General features: G+C 50.0%; 1 protein-coding gene across 1 annotated transcript; it reads right to left on the reverse strand.

Moving 5' to 3' along the window:
* Positions 1-404: 404 nt before the first annotated feature.
* On the reverse strand, positions 405-18767 carry TM7SF3 (transmembrane 7 superfamily member 3). Its single transcript, XM_071551619.1, has 12 exons — positions 18645-18767; positions 11538-11692; positions 9444-9594; positions 8091-8211; positions 7248-7419; positions 6255-6432; positions 4923-5009; positions 4440-4520; positions 3624-3776; positions 2541-2638; positions 1832-1994; positions 405-1414 (listed from the first exon to the last, which is right to left on the reverse strand). The coding sequence occupies exons 1-12, from the start codon at positions 18715-18717 to the stop codon at positions 1152-1154; spliced, it is 1695 nt and encodes a 564-aa protein (XP_071407720.1). The 5' UTR covers positions 18718-18767; the 3' UTR covers positions 405-1151.
* Positions 18768-19084: the final 317 nt, after the last annotated feature.

Raw genomic sequence — 19084 nt, forward strand, 5'->3', positions numbered from 1 at the left:
CTCACCTTCCCACAGGGAGGAGAGGACTGTGCACTCATTGCCCTCACTACAGGCTCACAAACGGAGAAAGAGGAAGAGTCACCATAACCTGTATCAGGATACAGGATAAAATACTTCAACCATCCTTGGCTTTGTTTTCAAGGAAGAGAATGAAGCCACCATACAAGATCCCAATCCCCCCCTGGACACAAGAGTGGTCCCTCATCTGTTTCTATCCCACATTCTGCTTTGTGCAGATGCAATCCCAGCAGAGAAGGGACACACTCAGCCAGCAGGGATCCTGGTCAGTATTTTGCTGGCTGAATGCTGTCTTCACCTCTAACAGGCAAAATTAAAAGATGATTAAAATAAATAGTTAGTGTTTCAGCCAACTCCAGGGAAAAAATTGCCATTGGCTACAAAGAGCTTATTTAGATTTTTATGACAGCACCATCAAAAAAAAAAGAGATTATACCAGAGCAGAAACAACACACAGGCTGTTCAGAAAGCAAATAGGGAGACAAACCCCTTGTGTTCTCTTAGCAACCATCTCTGCACAGAGACCAGATGACCAGCTTGCTACAGAACCACCAAAAGGAGGGAGAAAGTCGTCTTGTCCCAGGCCAGGCCGAGCTCCCGAGCCCCGGAGTGCACACGGACAGTTAATTCAGTGCAGGTTAAACGCAGTCCCTTAGCCCAGCCTGGCAGGTCACACACACTGCCTGGCCCTCCCTGTGCCTCAGCCACACACATGTACCTGTACCTGCAGTAGGTGCTTCAGCTCCTGCTGTGTGTGGCCCGTCATGGCACACCCAGCAGCGCCTCAGGCAGGACCACAGCGCCAATTCCCACACAGGGGAACGACCAGGATGGTCCAGGCTGCTTCCTAAGGGCTGGTGGACACTTCCCACACCCCAACAGCAACTAGACCACCCCAAGATCAACAGCTGTCCTTGACCACAAGATCCTGCAGCTGCACAGTTACAGTGAGGAGTCACAGAGAGCATGTAGTGTACTGACAGGGATCTGCTCTTCCAAGACGGAAAACACGAGCCTCTTACTCAGCAGGACAAACTAGCAGCGGTAAACCCTGCACCACTGGTTGGTTTGCTGGTAAACCATCTTGCCATTCCAAGATCCCTCCTCTCCGTTCCCACCAGTTCTGTGGCAAGTTAGAGAAGCAATGGAGTTCTCTCCCCGGCAGGCTGGTCTTTCTGAAAGAGCTCTTTGAAGTGCAGCAGCTTGTTGTGCACCCTCTCTCTCAGGGGAGGGATGTGATGGCTGGGGTCCAGGACATTGGTGCTCCTGCGCTCCCTTTCCCGCTTCCAGGCCAGGTAGGGATGTGGTGGGAAGGGCACTTGGCTCCGCTCCCGGCGGAGCTGCATAGTCACCCCGCTGAGGGCCAGCATCACCCACACTGACAGGATAATCAGGTCTGGAAAACAGGGAAACACAGTCCTGCACCAGAGCACAACAGTCCTTCCTTTCCCACACAGCAACACTGCACACGTTTAGTGGCAGAAAGCAATGAAATCTCTGCATCCCCACGTGCCTGGAGTGACTCCGTGCAAAGGCAAGGACACAAGGATTTGGGAACAGTGTTCACTTCGGAGTGCCCGCTCTGCAAAGCCCTCAGCAAGGTGCCAGCCTGAGCCTGAAAAGCATCTGTCACACGGGCCTTTGTCACAGAGCACCTGCAGGGAGGCTCCTGCCTTTGAGTCTACCGGAATTTATTGTGTGGGTGTTAAATCTCCTACTCACTGTGTACTCCTTCCATCCCGTCACTCCTTACAACAGATCCAGAGGCAGTGACTCCTCTTTCAGAAGAGAAGGAAGCCCCAGCAGGACTCACCATTCCTCTGGAAAGGCACATTGGTGTAGGCCCTGCTGAAGTCATCATTGAGGGCCCTCCGGAGCAGGTCCAAGGTGATGTAGGCCAGACTTGTGTAGACGTAACAAGCAACAGCCAGGACCACCGTGTAAGAGCCCACTATTCCAGAGGCCAGGATGTTCAGCTGGAGGGGGGAAAGCCACAGCTTTAGGAGACTGATAAACAGTCTTTATTTTCCATCTCCTTAACACAGTAGAACCATGGAATCACAGAATGGTTTGGGTTGGAAGGGACCGTAAAGATCATTCAGTTCCACCCCTGCCGTGGGACACCTTCCACTAGAACAGCTCCAAGCCCTGTCCAACCTGGCCTTGGACACTTCCAGGATGGGGCATCCACAGCTTTTCTGTGCAAGTATTTTGTACTTTTTATCAGTTCTTCTGTGAGCAATTGGCTGCACACAGCTGCCATCCAGCTGTGCTGCTGAGACAGAACTCAGCTCAGTGCAGGTGCTGGGGCTGCTGAGTGCAACATCACAAGGAGTCATTCCTTGGCTTATGGACCATTCAGCAGAGGGAGGGCTGAACAGGAGCTGCCTGGAGCTGGGCCCGTGCTGAGCTCCACCAAGCTGTGGAGTTTTCAGTACATATCCCACAGGGTGACACTTTGCACTAAGTCTGACACCCCTTCCTCCACCTCTCCTCCTGAGGTGAGGGCACAGATCACTTACAATTCTTGGACAGCCAACGAAAAGCACAGGAACCATCAAGGCTACAGAAGTGAAGGTCAGCCAGAACACCACATCATCACGGAAGACCCTGTAGTCTCCTGCAAAAACACCATATTTCCAGTTAGTAAAACACCTCCTGTATTGCAGGTTCTAAATGTTCAGGAATACCTGGAGTATACTGTGGAAAAGCTCAGGTTTTGAGCTCAGGTGCTGACTGTTCAGTATGGATTGGAACAGTCAGACAAGAGCAATCAGACTGTCCCAGCTGAGCACAAGGCCTGTACTCTGAGCTGGGACAGCAGATCCTGCCCCTGAAACAAAGACTTCTGCCATGTCACATGTCACTCATCTGGGAAGAATGGAAAGTACCCCAATAACAAGCTATTTTGAGGCCTATGTGGGTTTCTAAGCTCACAACCTGCATCTATTTATTTCAGAGCATGGTGCAAGTGCCACCATCACAACACCACAAAGCAACAAATTCTTCTGGTCTTTGTTTCCCTTAACAAAGTCTTTTTCAAGGCCCTGATGAGGCAAGTGCAAGTTTGACTGTAACAGTGGAGTGTTCATGGTGTGGGAAAGGTAACAGCAAGAGCTCCTCTTAATCCATGAGGCCTTTATGCCTGAAGCCTCCAGAACAGACTGGGACTTGCTCTGGAATAAAACTTGCTCTGGAATAAAACATCTCTGCTGTCACAGCCAGAGATGGCACACGGCTCAGCCAGGAAGAGCCTCAGTGTAAGAGTGTAAGAGTGTAAGAGTGTAAGAGTGTAAGAGTGTAAGAGTGTAAGAGTGTAAGAGTGTAAGAGTGTAAGAGTGTAAGAGTGTAAGAGTGTAAGAGTGTAAGAGTGTAAGAGTGTAAGAGTGTAAGAGCCTGCAGAGTAAGAAATAAATAAGAGTGCCACTTTCCTCATTAAAGGGGCCTTCAGGTACATCTCTATTCCTTCCCCACTGAAGAGGGGAAGTGAAACATCCCCCTGGGATAAAGCAGACAGTGCCCCTGATCCTCGAGCCTTGTCCCTGTCACACAGCAGGGACACGCCACTCCCCAGCCAGCTCTTGGCAGGGTATTTCAGTGCTTACCAAGGGGAGTGAAGAAGAGCGTGGATGCAAAGAGAAACCCCAGCACGAGGCCAACAGCAAACATACAGAGCAGGACAGAGCCAAATCTCCACCAGCTCCCAGCCAAGAGCAGGCCTCCAACAATTCCAGCTGCTGCCGTCAGAACGAGACGCTCTGGAAGGGAAAAGAGGCAATTCCAACATTCTGAGAACTCCAGTTACTGCAGCAACATGTTCAGCAGCTTTTTTTACATGCTTGGTGGGCTTTTTGCAGTAAGTTTTCATTAGGTACCAAACAGGAATACCAGGATTTGCTTCCTGCAAGTGGCAGAGGGCTGGAATGGAAGCCGTGGACATGAGCACCTCGAGTTCCTGGGGCAGTTCAGGGGGCTACAGCTACTGCACAGATATCAAGAGTAGGAAGTCTTGGACATGAGTACCTCGAGTTTCTGTGTTAGTTCAGGTTGCTACAGCTACTGCACAGATATCAAAAGAGTAAATATATGACAAAAATAATTCTTGCTAACAGAGCAAGTGCAGACCTTCCATTTTACAGACCAAATCTGTTTGATGTGAAAGAGGCCTGCCCACTGTGAAAGTCTGGTCCAAAAATCTGTATCTTCCTTGGATAGAAAATAAAATTTGTGTTTTATAGCTGCAGCTATTAATTCTGCAGCACTTTGACACTGGCAGCAAAACACTTACTCTGTTGCATCCTCAGCTATTACAGCAATCAGAGCTCAGCTCCAGCTCCCAGGAATCACTGAGGTTTTACCTGAGGGATTCACAGCAACAATTCTTTGGGAAGATCCTGGAGTTTCCTGACACTTCTACTCACCATCATAACCAAGGGCAGTTACCCTTGTGATGATCACAAAGCAGAAGAATGCTGCCACTATGAAGCCCATGAAGAATAAGTCTAGAGAAGAAGGAACCAGTATTTAGTAAACTTCATCCCAAGCCCACTGAGTACAACTTCATGTCACAGCAGAGAAGGGACATACCAACCCACTGACAGATACACAAAAGGAAACCCTGCCCCTTTTCCTGGAAAGGGGTGTCCAAAGCACTTCAAATAGTCAAAAATGGCATATTTACATCTATCCTGCCCAGCATGCACCCCAATTCAATATTTCTGTGCTTTCCATACCATCTCCCTCTGCTCAGATGCTGTAAAACCAAAGCAGTGCACCCAACTGCCATGGAACCACCATGAAGGGAATCTTGGTAGTAACACCACCATCCTAAGTCACACCAAGCCACATCCATGCAGTTCCAACCAGACTCATGAGGAGATGAGAAACAGTAAACAATTCAGTACCTGTTTTCCAGAATCTGTGCCCAAAAAAGCAGATGAAAAGACCAAGAACAGCAAAAGCAGTGAAGAACACTTTGGTAGAGAGTTTACCTGCAAGGAGAGAGAAAGGGTTACTACAGCATTGCACCTGGTGGTGCCAACTGTGAGACTAAGGGAAGGTCAGGCTGCTGTCACAAAGCCTGCTGACAACTTCCAGCAGCCCCTGGACACCCCCTGTGAGCAGATCTGCAATGCCTGGACTAACAGTTATCTTGGCAGGATCTCCAACAGAACACTGGAGTAGTTCCAGACAGATTAAGAAATCAAGAGCTCCCTCCTTATTCAAGAGGAGTGAAGTTTCTGTAACAACCAGTTAAGTGGCTGTAACTTCGTTATAATACAGATACTGCTTTGCCTGGAAATTCTCTGCCCAGCTTTAAAAAACAACATCCAATCCATCTATAAAAATCAGGTGCTGTCTCCTGCACTGCAGCCTTTGCCATCACCTCCCTCTCACAGATTTTCTATGCAACAAAAAAGACCATCAGCATCCCAGCAGGGCTCACCTCTGCCTTCCAGGCAAAAATCCTACTTGTATTCAAGCTATTTGAAGAAGCAAACCACATTTTCTATGTGGTCTGAGCTAGAGAAGGGAGGTTTAGCCTAAGGCATTTGTCCTGTGGTGTCAAAGGACAGCATGGAGTTTGGCAACAGTTACTTGTAGTGTTATAGGGCAAAAAAAATTATTAGAACAAACCTTACTTTATGAACCAAATTCCCCCCATTATTCGTGTCCCTTCTGCAGTGATAATGGGAGTGGCAGCTTTGCTCTGTTTCTGCTCAAATTCCATCATTATATAACTTTGTACAGAGTAGCATGACTTTGTAGCCATTCCACCACTGCTGACATTATCTTTATCCTTATTTTCTGTGACTCCCTCCTTTCAAAACACTTGCAGGTTACTGATTCCTGTCAGCACCAGTCAGGAAAATCAGGCTGGACCCTAATCCAGCTTGTGTTTTATTAGCTGAGCTTCACATCCAGCATCTACCACCCACAAGTGATTGAGGATTATGTATTTATTACCCAGTTCAAATGGAAAAAGCAGGAGTGGCACTACAGAGTTGAAAGTTACATTTGCAAGCCACATGTTAAATCTCCCTTCAGTTAAACCTTCAATTGCTAATGGTTCATCATTGCAGAGTTTCTCCTCCATCACAAAGGAGACTTAAAGTAACGAAATCTATACAGTGTAATCTCAAAGCAACAGGATGGAAGTGTGTCAGTTGATATCCACATGTTGGAGCACAACAAGCTGCAGAGGAGCTGGCAGGGAGGTACAAGCCCCAGCTTACTGAGGGAGGAGCAGTTATCCACCAGGTCAGCAAAGCTGCAGGCATATGTGTGCACAGGGATGTAGGCAGCAGAACTGTTCCAGAGGGGATCCCACACTATGACGTTGTAGATCACACCTTGCCCAGGGAGTGAGGAAAAGTAGACGTTGGTCTTGTCATCAGTTGTCAGAGTGAGCATCTGGAAAGGCAAAGAATACTCGTATGGCATTAGAGGCTCACAGGGTGGATTCCCAGCACTGATACGTGTGAAGTGACCCTTCCCCTGTACTCTGCCTTGGGGAGGCCACACCTTGAGTGTTGTGTTCAGTTCTGGGCCCCTCAGTTCAGGAAAGAGATTGAGGGGCTGGAGAGGGGCCAGAGAAGAGCAACGAGGCTGGAGAAGGGACTGGAGCAGAAGTGCTGTGGGGAGAGGCTGAGGGAGCTGGGGGTGTTTAGCCTGGAGAAGAGGAGGTTCAGAGGTGACCTCAGCACTGTCTGGAACTCCCTGAAGGGAAGTTCTAGCCAGGTGGGGGTTGGTCTCTTCTCCCAGGCACTCAGCAATAGGACAAGGGGGCACGGGCTCAAGCTCTGCCAGGGAAAATTGAAGTTGGAGAGGAGAAAAAACTTCTTTGCAGAGAGAGTGCTCAGGCATTGGAATGGGCTGCCCAGAGAGGGGGTGGATTCCCCATCCCTGGAGGTTTTGAAACTGAGCTTGGCTGTGGCACTAAGTGCCATGATCTGGTAAAGGGACTGGAGTTGGAGCAAGGGTTGGACTTGATGATCTCAGAGGTCTTTTCCAACCCAATCCATTCTATGATTCTATGTTTTCTGAGAAGATTGTTCTCCTCCTTTGCTTTGCTCCTTCCCAGCTGAGGGCACAGTTCAGTTTTCCTGTCCCTGGAGCAGGCAGGGCTGCCACTCCCTCCATTGTCACCACTGCCAGGGATGAGCACAGGGGAGGGGGACACACAGAACAGCACCATCACCACAGGCCCAGCAGTGCCTCAGACTTACTTTAGTGCCATGGGCTTTGATACTGTGCACCTCAGACATCTTCCTGATGTGGCTCATGAGCACCATCTCGGACAGGTCGCTCTCTGGCAGGAAATACTGGTACACGTCGTAGCGCAGCCGCCACCGCGAGTTCTGCCCTGTCCCCGCGTCACACGCCGGCGGGTTTGCTCCTCTGCAACCACAGACACCTCAGCACAGGCACAGCACGAGCCCCCACACCTCAGCACGAGCCTTCAGAACGGACCTGTCCACAATAAGTGGCCTCTACCCTCTGCAAGTTAACACCAGCAGCCAAGGCAAGGCTGGGTGTAAGCGCTGGTGGGCATGGCAGTCATGTCTGTTCCATAACAAACCAGCACAAGAATTCCACGAGGCCACAACAGCCAAACACCACATCAGTGTTTGTTTTTCCATGTGGTTCTGAACACAGCCTTCCCTACTCATGACCCCAGGCACCACTCAGAAAATAATGGCTTTTAACTTGAAGTCTCAAGTTAAACAAAACTCTGGGTTATTATCATGCCTCAGAACCAGTAAAGAAATAAAACTGACTATAACAAACAATTGCTCCTCAAAAAGATTAAGCCATTATGAGAAATTGGAAGATCCAGTATTTGCTGACTGCTGACACTTCTGAAGTTGCATAACCTTTCCTACAGCTTTTATCTCCTCTCCTACAACTTTATCTCTCTCATGTCTAACCTCTCCCCCTCCTCCTTTTCCCCATTTACATTTGTTGCAGCAAACAAGACTTCAGCCATTCCAGCAGAACCTTGTTGTAGCATCTTGGCCAAATACAGCACACAAAAGGCCTTGCTGGGTGCTCTGAAGTTTTTCACACACCTGGTATATCCCAAGTTTGCAGGGGCAAACTTGATGTGGATGTCAACCAATGTATAGTCCAGGTAAATATTTGGATCCACTTCCAAGTCAAATTCTAGATTGCAGCCTCCAGGAATGGGATCTGGAACACAGAGAAGGTAAGTGGAGTTAAGCACTTGCAGGCACAGAGAATGGTCAGGTACTGGCCCTGCAGGCAGCACAAGTTGCTGCACTGCGGACTAAGACAAGTCCTGGAGTGGCTGCCATGACTGGAGTGTTGGAATGGAAGGATACAGGTTCCTTAGGAGGGACAGGCAGGAAGACAGGAAAAGGGTGTCTCCCTCTATGCCAAAGACCAGCTGGAATGCACAGAGCTCTGCCAGGGCATGGATGAGGAGCTGGCTGAGAGTTTATGGGTCAGGATTAGGGTAGAAGGTGACACTGTCGTGGGGGCCTGCTCCAGGCTGCCTGCCCAGCCCAGGTGGGTGAGAGCCTCTACAGACAGACAGGAGCAGGATCACATTCAACCCTGGTCCTTGTGGGCTTCTTCAACCCCTCCGACATCTGTTATGGGGCAGGGCATAAGCAATCCAGGAGCTGCCTGGAGCACAGTGATGACAACTTCCTTCTCCAAGTAACAGAGGAGCCAGCAAAGAGAGGTGCTGTGCTGGACCTTGTTCTCACCAACAAAGAGGGGCTGGTGGGTTCAGAGCCACCCCAGTGTAAGAAAGATGCAGAGCTGTTGCAGCAAGTCTAAAAGAGAGCCATGAAGATGACCAGAGCACCTCTCCTATAAAGACAGGCTGGAGAGGAAAATGCTGCAGGCTGACCCCCTTGCAGCCTTCCAGTACTTAAAGGGGTCTACAGTAAAGCTGGAGAGGGACTCTTAACAAGGGCCTGGATTGACAGGACGTGGGGAATGGCTTTAAGCTGAAGGAGAGCGGGTTTATATTGGGTATTAGGAAGAAATTCTTCCCTGTGAGGGTGGAGAGGCCCTGGCACAGGTTGCCAGAGAAGTTCTGGATGCCCCATCCCTGGAAGTGTCCAAGGCCAGTTTGGAACCTGGTTTAATGGAAGGTGTCCCTGCCCATGGCAGGGGGGGTTGTAATATCATCTTTAGGGTCCCTTCCCACCCAAAAAAATCTGTGATCCCAGGACATGCACAGCAGTTTTCTACTCTAAGGCTGAAGGCATGGCAAGAGCACACCGTGCATCCTATAGACAACTCACAGAAACAATGAAGTTTCTCAGGCCATTTCAAAAGAATTTCCGGCATCTCCACCAAATTTCCACCTCTGAAAGGCCACTGCTTCACTCCTCAGATTACCTGTGGTAAGCAGAGCTGGCAGCCCCTCCCCAGGAGTGAGAACATACCTCTCTCCATGTAGGGGATGGAGATGGCCGTGCTGAGCACCTGCCCAGCATCCAGCGCTCGCAGGTACCACGTGCACACCGTCTGCTGCGGCCGAAGGAGGGACACCAGCCCCCTGTCCACTCCAGTGCCCGAGCTGTTCACAGACGGCGTCTGCACAGGGAGCAACCACAGAAACAAGGAGTTCTACTTGGGATTTCTGGCATTGTTGGATGTATCACACACACACCAGGTACACATGGCAGTGCCATTGCCACAGATGGGGCTCCACCTAGTTAAAGTCTAGCTAAGGATTGAGGAGCGTAGGTGGAAAAGGGCTGGAATATCACTCACAAAATAGGATATGGCACCAAAGAAGCATTCTGAACCAATGTACAGGAGCACCTCAGTGTCTCCACCAGAATGGAGAGGACTGTGACAGCTGGCTGAACACCAGCCATGCAGGTGTGTTCAGCTACTGACCCAGTCCTCACCACTATCCCTTCCAGAGCCAGGGCTCTGCAGGAAACAGCAGGCAGCAACATCCCCCAGGGAGCTGGGGGTGTTTAGCCTGGAGAAGAGGAGGCTCAGAGGTGACCTCAGCACTGTCTAGAACCACCTGAAGGGAAGTTCTGGCCAGGTGGGGGTTGGTCTCTTCTCCCAGGCACTCAGCAATAGGACAAGGGGGCACGGGCTCAAGCTCTGCCAGGGAAAATTGAAGTTGGAGAGCAGAAAAAACTTCTTTGCAGAGAGAGTGCTCAGGCATTGGAATGGGCTGCCCAGAGAGGGGGTGGATTCCCCATCCCTGGAGGTTTTGAAACTGAGCTTGGCCGTGGCACTGAGTGCCATGATCTGGTAAAGGGACTGGAGTTGGACCAAGGGTTGGACTTGATGATCTCGGAGGTCTTTTCCAACCCAATCCATTCAATGATTCTGTGAACACACTCACCTGACTGGTACAACCAACTGACTTACAGGCAAATCTATTTTTCAGCATGGGAAGTGTGCCTTTTTCCAAGGCAGCCACAGTTAACCAAGGCAAGACTAAGGAAGCACTTTGGACCTGGCACACTTTTAGGTCTGGCTCAACTTTGTATTTCTACAGGCAGGCCAGCCCTAAGAGCAGTATAGCTGTATTTGTGCACCACTGCCCTTGGCCTGGCAAGGGCCATGAATGCAAGAAGGATCTGAGTTGGCAGAAGATTCTACCAGTGGCAAGCAAAGACTGAAAGGTGCAGCAGTGATGCCTCAGCCCTGCAGTCCTGGCTATCCCACCAGTACAATCATGGCTGAGCTGGGTAACTTGTCACAAGTTATTCATCTCCTAAGCTTCCCAGGATACTACTTGGCACTCAGTCTATTCTCATGGGGAAGATACTGATGGAGAGAGAGAAGCCTGATGGCGGCTGTCAGATCTCCATCCACCACCTTCAGCTTGGTCAGTGGTCTGTTCTAACACCAGCCAGAGCCTCACAGCACTGTAACAACCACAACAAAGCCACTATTTCAGATCAGCCTGTTTGTTGTCCCAGCATTACTGGGATGCAGTGTGTGGGAGCAGCAATGCTTGTATTGTTGTCTAGATGTAGCAGCCTTCACTGGAGCACTGTGGAGGAATTTCTCCATGTGTCACCAAATTCATTTCAGGACAAGATGCTGAGGCAACATCAGCCAGATCCAAACAGCAGACAAAAAAAATATCCCAAAGTGATCATTTATAAGGCATCTGGCAAACACTTAGAATCATAGACTCAGTTGGGTTGGAAAAGACCTCCGAGATCATCAAGTCCAACCCCTGGTCCAACCTGAATAAATCTGGTTTTAATCTGACAAGCTGATGGACAGTAGTCAGTAGTCACATGTCAAAAGCACTGTTTCCACCAAATACAGAGCTTTGAAACATGTTCAAGCCAGCCCTGAAATTCCTTTATCAAAACAGCAGCCATGACATTTAAGTACAAGAAGGGATTTCTGAAGCTACAGCAATACTGTCCAAGAGCCGCTCAGGTAAGACAGTCATTATTTACACAGCTCCAGCTCAATGGTCCTACATGTGTGAGAGCCAAGTCCTTTGGGGAAGGAAAAGCAGCACTTAAGACGAGGAGTGACACTCTTACCTTATCAAAGGATATCACCACATCACTTTGCTGGGCGTGCACTTGAAAAACCACAACAGTCACGTTGCTGGCAATGTTCCTGATCACAGCCTCCACTGGGCTGGTCTGGTTAAGGAGCACGTTCCTGAATTTTCCCAAGGAGAGCTCAAGAAGACCTGCATTACAAAAAAAGGAAGACACGTGGTTGGGGTTTTTTGTCCAGAGGGAAGCAGTTACCAGGGGAAGTCTGGAAGTTTCCAGCAGTCCGATATTAGTCAGCTGGGAGCAGAGCAGGATGATGCTTTGTGCTCCTCTGGTCCTGGAAGGTGTCCCAAGGTTTTGCCAAGGACAGGGATGCACCCACAAGGACAGGCACAGGCAGGGGACCTGCCCTGAGGCCTTCACCTAAACAAAAGGGCAGGGCTCCCTGCCAGGAGTTCAGGATTTGGTACAGCAGAGCTCACCAGCAACAGGGACCAGCTGCAGCCAACCAGCAACACTGCAAAGAGACAGCCAGGAAGGATGCTGAGAACTGCCTGATCTTTGGGAAATGCAAGTAAGTGTGTCCATACCAGTCAGCCAACCTGCACAGTATCCATTAGACCTCCTGGCTGAATTCCCACACGCCATGGGAATTGGAGTCAACTTCCAGAACACAGAGTGAAAGCTGCAGTGAAAACACACATACACTTATCCACCTTCAGCTGTTTCACATGGGTTTTGCTCCCAAGGTATCTTTAATCATTATGTTTGTTGGATCCTGGTTTCTATATCTAGAAATCTGACTACTTGTTCCCAGACACACCCCAGACCATTTCTTCTTACAATGAGCCCAACCTTGTGATCTGCTGCCATTTTAACTTAAAGAGAACCACATGACCCAGGATGTAAGACCTTTGAGAATCAGCCTTGGCTTGTCATTCAAGTCCTGCAAGCAAGCCTGGCTTCTCCCTGTGCTGGGCTCTTGAGGGACAGGGGATGCCAAGGGAGGAAAGAGATGCAGCCACACAGAAGCCACGAGGTTCTCTTTGGTTGGTGCTTGACATCCTTGGTCAGCTTCTTTTTCTCTTGATGATATGATATGGCAACAGAGGTGAGTTCCTACCCTCATCTCACAGTGAGGCAAGAAACTTCAACCCTTACTGGCTCACCCCCAAAATTCCACTAATAGCAGTGCTAAAACCTCAGCTGAAGTATGGGGATGATAAACCATCTGTGAGGTAAGGAAAGGAAGTCTCTGTTCTTCTGTTCCATCATCTGCAGTTTGTGTTGAGGCAGAAAGTGTTTCTATGCCACGTTTTCAAACAGTAATTAATGGAAAATTAAAGCTACAAATAAAGCTTTGTGTATTCTTCAGTTTCTGAATCTCAGCATTCAGAAACCCTTCTCTTCACAAGATCCCTTTCTCCATTGCTCAAGTTCTACCAGAAAGGCAACTGGCAGTGTGAATACTGAAGAAAAGCATTCACAAGGCACAGACTATACATCTGTGCACTCAGGAATTTGAAGTGAAAGCTCAGAACACAGGAAAAAACACTTTTCTTTGATATCTCAGAACTTCAGCGCTGTCCTGAACCACAAGATGCTCATGCTTAGATGTTCTTCAAAGGAAAAAAGCTGAAACCATACACATCCTCTCTATGATCTACATCAAGGGGAGAAAGCTGCTCTGCTCTGAATCTTTTCTCACCTCCATTCTGTGCTCATACCCAGAGGCCTGCGCATAAATAAGGACAGATTCGTCAGCAAGACACTGCTCCAACATGATCACGAGACTCTGAATGTCAGGGCACTCTCTCAAGTTTAATTAGCGTGGTGAATTAAGGTATGGTGCTCCACATTGCTTTACTGTTTGCATAACTGCTCCCAGACCAGTGCATGTGACACACATTTTATCCCCAAGTCTGGGCAGAAGCGCAGGGATTCAGGGGGAAGAACAGGAACAGCTCCACCCAACAGACAAGTATTTTTCAGCTGTTCACAGGCCCCTCAAGCAGCAGCAGCCAGGCCTGGGAGATGACAAGCACTGCAGAGAGCAGAGCTTTTGCTACAAGGCCACAGACCACAGCCCCTTCCCAGCCTCCTCTGAACAATCCACTGGTGGTGCTCCAAGGCAGGAAGGGAATGTGGTGAGCAAAGAATCATAGAACCAGAATTAGTTGGGTTAGAAGAGACCTCCAAGATCATCAAGTTCAACTCTTGATTCAACCACACTTTCATTACCAGATCATGGCACTCAGTGCCACGGCCAAGCTCAGTTTCAAAACCTCCAGGGATGGGGAATCCACCCCCTCTCTGGGCAGCCCATTCCAATGCCTGAGCAGTCTCTCTGCAAAGAAGTTTTTTTCTCCTCTCCAACTTCAATTTCCCCTGGCAGAGCTTGAGCCCGTGCCCCCTTGTCCTATTGCTGAGTGCCTGGGAGAAGAGACCAACCCCCACCTGGCCAAAACTTCCCTTCAGGGAGTTCCAGACAGTGCTGAGGTCACCTCTGAGCCTCCTCTTCTCCAGGCTAAACACCCCCAGCTCCCTCAGCCTCTCCCCACAGCACTTGTGCTCCAGTCCCTTCTCCAGCCGTGTTGCTCTTCTCTGGCCCCACTCCAGCCCCTCAATCTCTTTCCTGAACTGAGGGGCCCAGAACTGAACACAACACTCAAGGTGTGGCCCCACCAAGGCAGAGTCCAGGGGAAGGGTCACTGCCCTGGGCCTGCTGGCCATGCTAGTTTGGATCCAGGCCAGGATCCCATTGGCCTTCTTGGCCACCTGGGCACACTCTTGGCTCCTGTTGAGCTTCCTGTCCCTCAGTCCCCCCAGGTCCCTTTCTGCCTGGCTGCTCTCCAGCCACTCTGTGCCCAGCCTGCAGCGCTGCAGGGGGTTGGGGTGGCCAAAGGGCAGGACCTGCACTTGGCCTTGTTGAACTTCATCCCATTGCAATCAGCCCATCTCTCCAGTCTCTGCAGAGCCCTCCTGCCTTCCAGCAGGTCAACACTCCCTCCCAGCTTGGTGTCATCAGCAAATTTGGTGATGATGGACTCAATCCCCTCATCTAAATCATCAATAAAGATGTTAAACAGGACTGGACCCAACACTGACCCCTGGACAAGTTCCCCAACTCACAATTCCCCAGGCCTGTTGCTACTGCCAGTTCTCAGACAGGTATGAGACTACCTGAGCCTCAAAGAGCTCAGTCTTGTCAAATATACTTTGAAGGCCAGAGCATCCAACCTTCTCCTTTGGGCAAGCTTGACCGCCTTGGAGGTGGCCCATCAAAGAGGTCTGCAGGACAAGTAGCACAGAAAACACCACCCCACAAGTGAGGGTCAGGGCTGACCTGTCAAGTCAGCAGTGGAACCAGGAGCAAAACCTTCAAACAGTACAGCTCAGGACACACTCCCAAGGTGCAGCTCAGGACGCGCCCCAAGGTGCCAGGCTGTCCCTCCTTCCTCGCCCTTAGGGAGAACTGTAACGGCTGGAGTGGTGCTGGGTTTGATACGAGAGAGGAACCCCCACCATTACAGTGCTTATCAACTGCACACACCCCCAGAGGAAGTCGGAGTTACTGGCACAGAGCAGGAGCAGAGAGGGAGCACTGGGGCTGTGCTGCTCCCTGCAGCAGTGCCAGGACTGAACTGGGGCACACACAGCCCAGAAGGCAGAGTTGATGAACAAACAGCCCACCCTGTTCACCCCACGTTGTATCTTCTCTGTCACAAGACGGGCAAAGCTGGTAAAGACAGCAAAGAAATTGAACCTCTTGGGCTCTCCTGACATCAAAAGCCCTTATTCCTGACTCCAAGCAACATGGAATCATCTCCAGAGGCTCTGCACTTGTTATCCCTTCCCTGTGACACCACTCTCCCCAACAGGCAACACCCATCTGGAACCATTTCCATTGTGCTGATCCAGTACCAAGCTCCCAGTTCCTTCCACGCTTTGAGAGCAAACCACATTCCCAGCTCCAGTGGCCAAGTGCCATTCCCCATCAGCAGGAAGAGTTATCCACACAAGGTTCTGGATGGCACCACTAAGAAACACAACTGAAGAAATGCCATTGGTGCCCATTCAGGGACAGTCTTTACCTACAGAGCCAAGCTCAGATGTTACACTTCCCTCAGAAAACTAAATTCTCTGCACTCACAGAAAAGACATTTGGACTCTGACAACCACCCTGCAGTGGATATGCAGAATAACCTTGTTGAAGTGAGCTGGGAGAGGTAAAGGAGCACTTTCCAGTGTAGGGAGTATGTCAGCAAGGAGTCACATGAAGGTGTTTAATGAAGATGAAATGCAAGCTCAGAGGGAACACCATTTTGAGTCAAGAAAACATTAGCATGCAGTTACTTAACAGAATAAAACCAGGAGCCACACCCTATCACACCTGACAGGGATGCACATGCTACAAGGTCTCTGTTCCCACACTTGTGAACCCCCAAAAAGTCAGCACCAAACCCCAAAAGAAGTGAGAAGACTTATGAAAACTTCTAAACTTTAATTGTCTGTGCACTGAGACTCAGGCTTAGAGCTCAAAGCAGATGATGGCACAGAATGTGGCTTGTCACCACCTGCAGCATTCCCATCCCAGAAAACTGTTCTGTTCATCAAGCCAGAGGTCCTCACAGTCTGAAGAGTGAGGGAAGAGCCTTGTGTGCACCTCTGATTTTAAAATACTGTCTCTGCACAGACTAAACAGTCAGCACAAACAGGGGCCACCCAGATAAACTCCCTTTACAAAAAGGACACTGCTCAGTCCGGTTACACTAAGAATTCACTTTAGTTTTTGCAACACTAAACAAGCCAAGTTTGGATGTAGCAAACAGGTAATAAACAGAATATATCAAACACTTCTGCACAAACACTAAGCCTGAAAAGCTGCAGCCCATCAGAGCCCCACAGAGCTAACACAGTGGCCACCCTGCAGAGATTTTACTTTTCAGCACTTTTAAAATGAAATGAGATCTGGTGTTAGGAGAGCCGGTCCCTACAAACTGGGTGGCCACAACTGAATAACCACAAGGCAATTTCAGATCAGTGAACCATTAAGCAAGTGTCCTTGTTCATAGGGCCTAATGATCAGGTAGGCACAAATTACACAGCTTATTATTAGCTTTTCACCAGGGAAATACCTGCCCTCTCAATCCTGCAAGGAAATACAGCAACAGGCTCCTTTAAGGCAAAGCAGTTCACTCAGTCCCACAGTCGTTTTGCATTTTACATTCTGGAAAAAAATTACTCAACACATGACCCATTTCAATCAAGTCCAGGAGACAAAATGCTTGTCAGCATCTTTTAATGTAAATATTAAGGCCTAAGAACCCTGAGCCTTCATTCTCACCCCTGCTTTTAGGGCCTGCAAAGAGCAGGGAATTCTCAGCTATCGACTAAGATTTGGGATGAGACTTGGGTGAGGGAGCAGGGGGGCAGAGAGAAACATTCCACACTTGGGAATGATTCCAAATGCTGTCCTAAAGCTTTTCAAAGTACCCCAAGAGCCTCCTTTGGCAAAATTAAGCTCCATTCATTCAAGACCAGGTTGGAATGAGATGATCTTTAACGTCCCATACATTCTGTGATTAGAATCAAGTTCAAAAATAAAGCAAAACTAAGAGGAGGAGGTTTTTATCAGATCTAATGTGAGGGACTGCTTGCTTATCTATGAATTATCTCTGAGAGAAACTGTATATTTTTTCCTTTATTTAAACAGATAAGAGTTTAACTAGAAATAAAGACACAACTGTTAAGTCTTCCCAAGCCATACTCATTATAGTGCACTGAGCTGTGGGCTCCTATTTCAGTCACAAGAAGAAATTAAGAAAAAGGAAAAGCTTATGTCAAATAAAATCAGATTACATGCCAAATAAAATCAGGTTACATTAGCACAGAAAACAAACAACTTTAGGAACCAAGCAGCAAATGGCAGGAGGTGTCCGGTATTTCTTTACAGCGCCAGTTTTCAACCCACCATTCACTGGGTGGGGGGAACTCATGGCCACAAAAAACAAACAAGCAAAAGACAAACCCACTTTTCAGCTCGTTTCATTCCCTTTCTCCTATAAATTCCTATCCAGGGGTAGGGAATGTGTTGGGGGAGGAACAGCACCAGACCCAGCACCTGTACCAGCACCACTACACTTGCTCCTTGTTATCCATCTCAGAGTGAAAGAAAAGGGGGGCGGGGGTAAAGGAGAAAGAAAAGGGGGGGGGGAAAGGAGAAAGAAAAGGGGGGGGGGAAAGGAGAAAGAAAAGGGGGGGGGGAAAGGAGAAAGAAAAGGGGGGGGGGAAAGGAGAAAGAAAAGGGGGGGGGGGAAAGGAGAAAGAAAAGGGGGGGGGGAAAGGAGAAAGAAAAGGGGGGGGGGAAAGGAGAAAGAAAAGGGGGGGGGGGAAAGGAGAAAGAAAAGGGGGGGGGGAAAGGAGAAAGAAAAGGGGGGGGGGGAAAGGAGAAAGAAAAGGGGGGGGGGGAAAGGAGAAAGAAAAGGGGGGGGGAAAGGAGAAAGAAAAGGGGGGGGAGGAGAAAGAAAAGGGGGGGGAAGGAGAAAGAAAAGGGGGGGGGAAGGAGAAAGAAAAGGGGGGGGGGAAGGAGAAAGAAAAGGGGGGGGGAAGGAGAAAGAAAAGGGGGGGGGGAAGGAGAAAGAAAAGGGGGGGGGGAAAGGAGAAAGAAAAGGGGGGGGGGAAGGAGAAAGAAAAGGGGGGGGGAGGAGAAAGAAAAGGGGGGGGGGGGGGAAGGAGAAAGAAAAGGGGGGGGAAAGGAGAAAAGCAAGGGTGTTCCTCACTGCCCGAAGATGGAGATAACCAGGAACACACGCCGGCTCCCCAAACCCCGCACACAGATGCACGGCCACCTGCGGCAGCCCAAAAAGGCTCACAACATGCTCCTTTCCTTCCATCCCGGAGGAAATGACCCTGCCCGACCTCCCCGCTCCCGGGACCAGCCGGGCCCGACCTCCCCCATCCCGGGACCAGCCTTCCCCATCCCGGGCCCGACCTCCCTCATCCCGGGACCAGCCTCCCCACCCTCCCCGCTCCCGGGACCAGCGTCCTCTATCCCGGGCCTCGCTCCCTCCCTCACCCCGGGCCTCCCTTCCTCCCTCCCCCCGGCCATGGCGGCCCAGGCCGGGCCGGCCCCGCCGAGCTCACCTGAGGCCCCGCCACGGCCCGGCCCCGCCAGCACCGCCAGCAGCAGCAAAGCGGAGCCAGGGAACACCCGCATGGCGCTGCCCAGCAGTGAGAGGGGGAACGGGGCAGGGAAAGGGCCGGAGAGACGAGGAGGGGCGGGACAGCAGCGGGGCGGGCACGGAGGAGGCACCGCCTGGACAGGGCTGGACCCGCCATCCCTCAGGCACCTGCTGGAAATGGGGAAAAACAGCCAGGGATTGGGGTTGTGTGCGGACAGGAATGGCTTCAAACTGGCAGGGAGTGGGTTTAGGTGGGATATCAGGGAGAGCGACAACAAAGAGCTGACAGACTTCAGCTGAGAGACTGTTTACAGGGACCTGGACAAAGGGAATGGCTTCAGACTGACAGAGAGCAGGATTAGATTGGATATTAGGGAGAAATTCCACACTGTGAGGGTGGGC

The sequence above is a fragment of the Pithys albifrons genome, chromosome 3 (genome assembly GCF_047495875.1).
Source record: "Pithys albifrons albifrons isolate INPA30051 chromosome 3, PitAlb_v1, whole genome shotgun sequence".
In the NCBI taxonomy this organism is placed as follows: Eukaryota; Metazoa; Chordata; class Aves; order Passeriformes; family Thamnophilidae; genus Pithys; species Pithys albifrons.

Bases quoted from the DNA above. Each gene is read 5' to 3' on its own strand.
- TM7SF3 (XM_071551619.1), bottom strand. From the start codon at position 18,717: ATGCGGGTGTTCCCTGGCTCCGCTTTGCTGCTGCTGGCGGTGCTGGCG. The intron at 11,693-18,644 runs GTGAGCTCGGCG...TTTGTAATGCAG, and splicing joins GGGCCGTGGCGGGGCCTCAG to GTCTTCTTGAGCTCTCCTTG. The intron at 6,433-7,247 runs GTAAGTCTGAGG...TTGCCTTTCCAG, and splicing joins TCAAAGCCCATGGCACTAAA to ATGCTCACTCTGACAACTGA.